The sequence below is a fragment of the Branchiostoma floridae genome, chromosome 8 (assembly GCF_000003815.2).
Source record: "Branchiostoma floridae strain S238N-H82 chromosome 8, Bfl_VNyyK, whole genome shotgun sequence".
NCBI lineage: Eukaryota > Metazoa > Chordata > Leptocardii > Amphioxiformes > Branchiostomatidae > Branchiostoma > Branchiostoma floridae.
Window position 1 is genome coordinate 4,961,558 of NC_049986.1, and position 3,654 is coordinate 4,965,211.

The 3,654-nt window shown below is 42.0% G+C and overlaps 1 protein-coding gene across 3 annotated transcripts in view; it reads left to right on the forward strand.

Moving 5' to 3' along the window:
• Positions 1 to 3,654, forward strand: part of LOC118420603 (EVI5-like protein) — a 39,297-nt gene that overhangs the window by 1,960 nt on the left and 33,683 nt on the right. For 2 of the 3 annotated variants that reach the window (XM_035827443.1, XM_035827445.1), the window contains one exon: positions 631 to 739. In XM_035827443.1, coding sequence (XP_035683336.1) covers positions 657 to 739 — 83 coding nt within the window. In that variant the 5' untranslated portion in view covers positions 631 to 656. Of the gene's footprint in view, positions 1 to 277; positions 301 to 630; positions 740 to 3,654 lie in introns of those variants that run through there. The other variant, XM_035827444.1, reaches the window with a different exon arrangement.

Below are 3,654 nucleotides of genomic sequence, written 5' to 3' on the forward strand. Positions count from 1 at the left end.
TCAACAAAAAAGGCAAAGCATTTCTCTTTGGCCATTTCTGTCCCACTAGGGCTGTTTTTGACCGAGTATTCGAAATAGAACAGGGGGTTCTATTTGTTCGATATGGCGTTTGGCTGGAAGGGTCCATTACCAACCAAGCCACCATGTTGAAATAAAGGCTCTTGAGTTGTACCGTCTCTTACTGGCTCCGTTGCATTCCTTGTTCGCTAATCAGCAGACAAGGAGTGCATAGTTTATTTGAGATTTTGCATTTTATATTTCAGCCCTGCAGATTTGTCTCCTGTTTGGACCCAAACGGGGGTGCGTACTTTGATCGAGAAAATAGTGTATTGTTTTGTGTGTGTGTTGGGGGGGGGGAGTTGTCTGTCTGTATTTCCAGATATTTATTAGTATAATTTAAGAACCTCTGGAGGGATTGTGATGATATTTTGCTTGTGGGTAGGGTTGTTCGACATGTGAGGAGGTGAAAATAAGGGTAGTTCGACATGTTGGGAGGTGAAAATAAGATGTTGACAAGAAAAACTTTAGTGATCAACAGGGAATAAGTGGTACAAAGATCAAGAATATCAATTGAATGGTGATGTGGGTCTCATGAGCTGACTCCTGTTAAATATGTATCTTATCCCACAGCTTGGTGTACCCTATAAGAGCCCAACATGGAAACACCTCTATCCTCCCCTGATGGCCGGCTGGGAGAGGAGGAGCTAGAGCTTCTGGCCAAGTTGGAGGAGCAGAACAGGTATGGTACATGTGGAACTGTACATGACATGATGACACAGGATGTGGAACTGTATATGACATGATGACACAGGATGTGGAATTGTACATGACATGACATGATGATATAGAACAGGTGTGGTACATGTGCAACTGCACATGACATGACATGATGATACAGAACAGGTGTGGTACATGTGGAACTGTACATGACATGATGACACAGGATGTGGAACTGTACATGACATGACATGATGATATAGAACAGGTGTGGTACATGTGCAACTGTACATGACATGATGACACAGGATAAGAGTGGTACATGTGTGGAACTGTACATGACATGATGACACAGGATAAGAGTGGTACATGTGTGGAACTGTACATGACATGACACAGGATAAGAGTTGTACATGTGTGGAACTGTACATGACATGATGATACAGAACAGGTGTGGTACATGTGTGGAACTTTACATGACATGATGACACAGGACACAGGATACAGTGTGGTACATGTGGAACTGTACATGACATGATGACACAGGATAAGAGTGGTACATGTGTGGAACTACATGAATGATGACACAGGATAAGAGTGGTACATGTGTGGAACTACATGACATGATGACACAGGATAAGAGTGGTACATGTGTGGAACTGTACATGACATGATGACACAGGATAAGAGTGGTACATGTGTGGAACTGTACATGACATGATGATACAGAACAGGTGTGGTACATGTGTGGAACTGTACATGACATGATGATACAGAACAGGTTTGAAATATGTAGAATTGTACATGACATGATGATACAGAACAGGTGTGGTACATGTGGAACTGTACATGACATGATGACACAGGATAAGAGTGGTACATGTGTGGAACTGTACATGACATGATGACACAGGATAAGAGTGGTACATGTGTGGAACTGTACATGACATGATGATACAGAACAGGTGTGGTACATGTGGAACTGTTCATGACATGATGACACAGGATAAGAGTGGTACATGTGTGGAACTGTACATGACATGATGACACAGGATAAGAGTGGTACATGTGTGGAACTGTACACTGTACTGGGCTGCCCCCCCCCCCGGAAAATATGCCCCCCCCCCCCCCAAAAAAATCAAGCTGAAACCTTGTGTATTTTTTTTATGATGGAAATTTCATAAAATCAAGCTAGTCTAACAGCATAGTTTACCCCTGAAAATGCAAGAAATGGCGTTTCAGAGAGTCCCCGTTTCAAAATTTTGCCAGACCTCCCTTGTGACGACTGCGTCTTCGATGCAGGACAATATGTTGCGGGAGCGTTGCTCTGAAAAATCTTTTAAACCAATAGAAATTGTACTATCGTACTTAGCTTAGTTTACAAGCAGAATGTGCCACTGAAATTCAGGAAATGACGTTTCAGACGGTCAAGATTTTAAAAGTTTCTCCGGACTTCCCTAGCGATGACTCACGCCTCCGGCGCTCACAACGACATGGTGAAAATTTGTGCGTGGTAGCTTAGGTCATCGCCCTCAAACATCTTTTTCTTTGACAAAAATGGCATAAGATTTAGCATAGTCTGCAAGCAAAACTTGTCCCTCAAAATACAGAAAATGTCGTTTCAGAGGGTGCAGATTTCGAAATTTCCAAAGACCAACCTTGCAACAGCTCGCACCTTCAGCACTCGAAATTGCCCTCGCTAAAACCATGTGTCTTTCTAACAGAATTGCCATCAAACTTAGCTTAGTCTGGCAGCAAAATTTGCCCGTCAAAACGCATGAAATGCCGTTTTAGAGGGTCTAGATTTCAACTTTTCCCGGGAGAGCATGCCCCCGGACCCCCCTAGGGTGGTCGTGCCTCCGGCGCGACGGGTAGCGTGTGCCGCAAAATTCTGTCAGTAAAAGTTCGCCCCCCCAGACGAAATTTCCTGCCGCCGCCTCTGATAAACTAATGTAGCTCTTCAAAATGGCCTTCAGTGTGCGGCCAGTTCTTTACAGTCATTGTGTACAGCTCTGTCTGATATAAATGTACCTGTATAGTAAATATCTCGGAAATTTGTCGTTCCTTGAATTGATTTTATAAAACCTCAACTGCAGTTCCAGAGCAAGCTGCTAGAGCACCCATACCTACCCCACTTCTTCCTTACACCACAAGCTATCTGTCATTTAAAAAAAATCAAGACCGTAGCATGTCCAAGTCAAAAAAAACAAAAGCGGAAGTTCTGCTGCAGTACCAATTCAAGGTCAAACACCAGGTGGCCAAAAACTGTACAATCATGTACCCCTAATAAGCCTTACCTACAGACTGTTGGTTTCTATCCCCTGATCTATATGGCTGTATACCCTGTAATGTGTAGGATGGGTTTAGTCCCAATTCCTAGACCCAAAAAGAGCCTGGTGGTGTTACTGTTAGGGCGTGCACCTAGACCTCAAATAGAAACTAGAGTTTCTCAAATGCATACCTTCACCAAGTAAACTTGAAGGGTTATTATGAATGCCTGTTTTTGAGACCTTCTAAGTTGTCAATGTTTTGATAGTCCTGTCCTTTTGTAGATGTACATGTAACTTTATTATAAGGTTTCTTACTTTATTATGCAAAACGCTATGAATTATAATATTTTCTTCCATAATCATGCAACTAAGGTCTTCAGTTACATAATTCATATCTATCGACATTTCTCTCTTTCTCAGCTACAGCCGTTTTGAAAGTCCTCTCGTGGAATGCAGCAAATTCGTGCAAAATAGTTAATATGCATTATTAGTTAGTAACCTATTATCTAATCATAAAAGTCATCACTTTAGCTATCTCCATACAAAAATCGTGATAATCTGTCAATCTGTCAACACGTTCTTGAGACCTTTATTCTAATCCAAAGTTTGAAATGCCTGCAGTTCCAATAAAGCAACTATAGAGGGCCTGAACTTACATATATGTCAC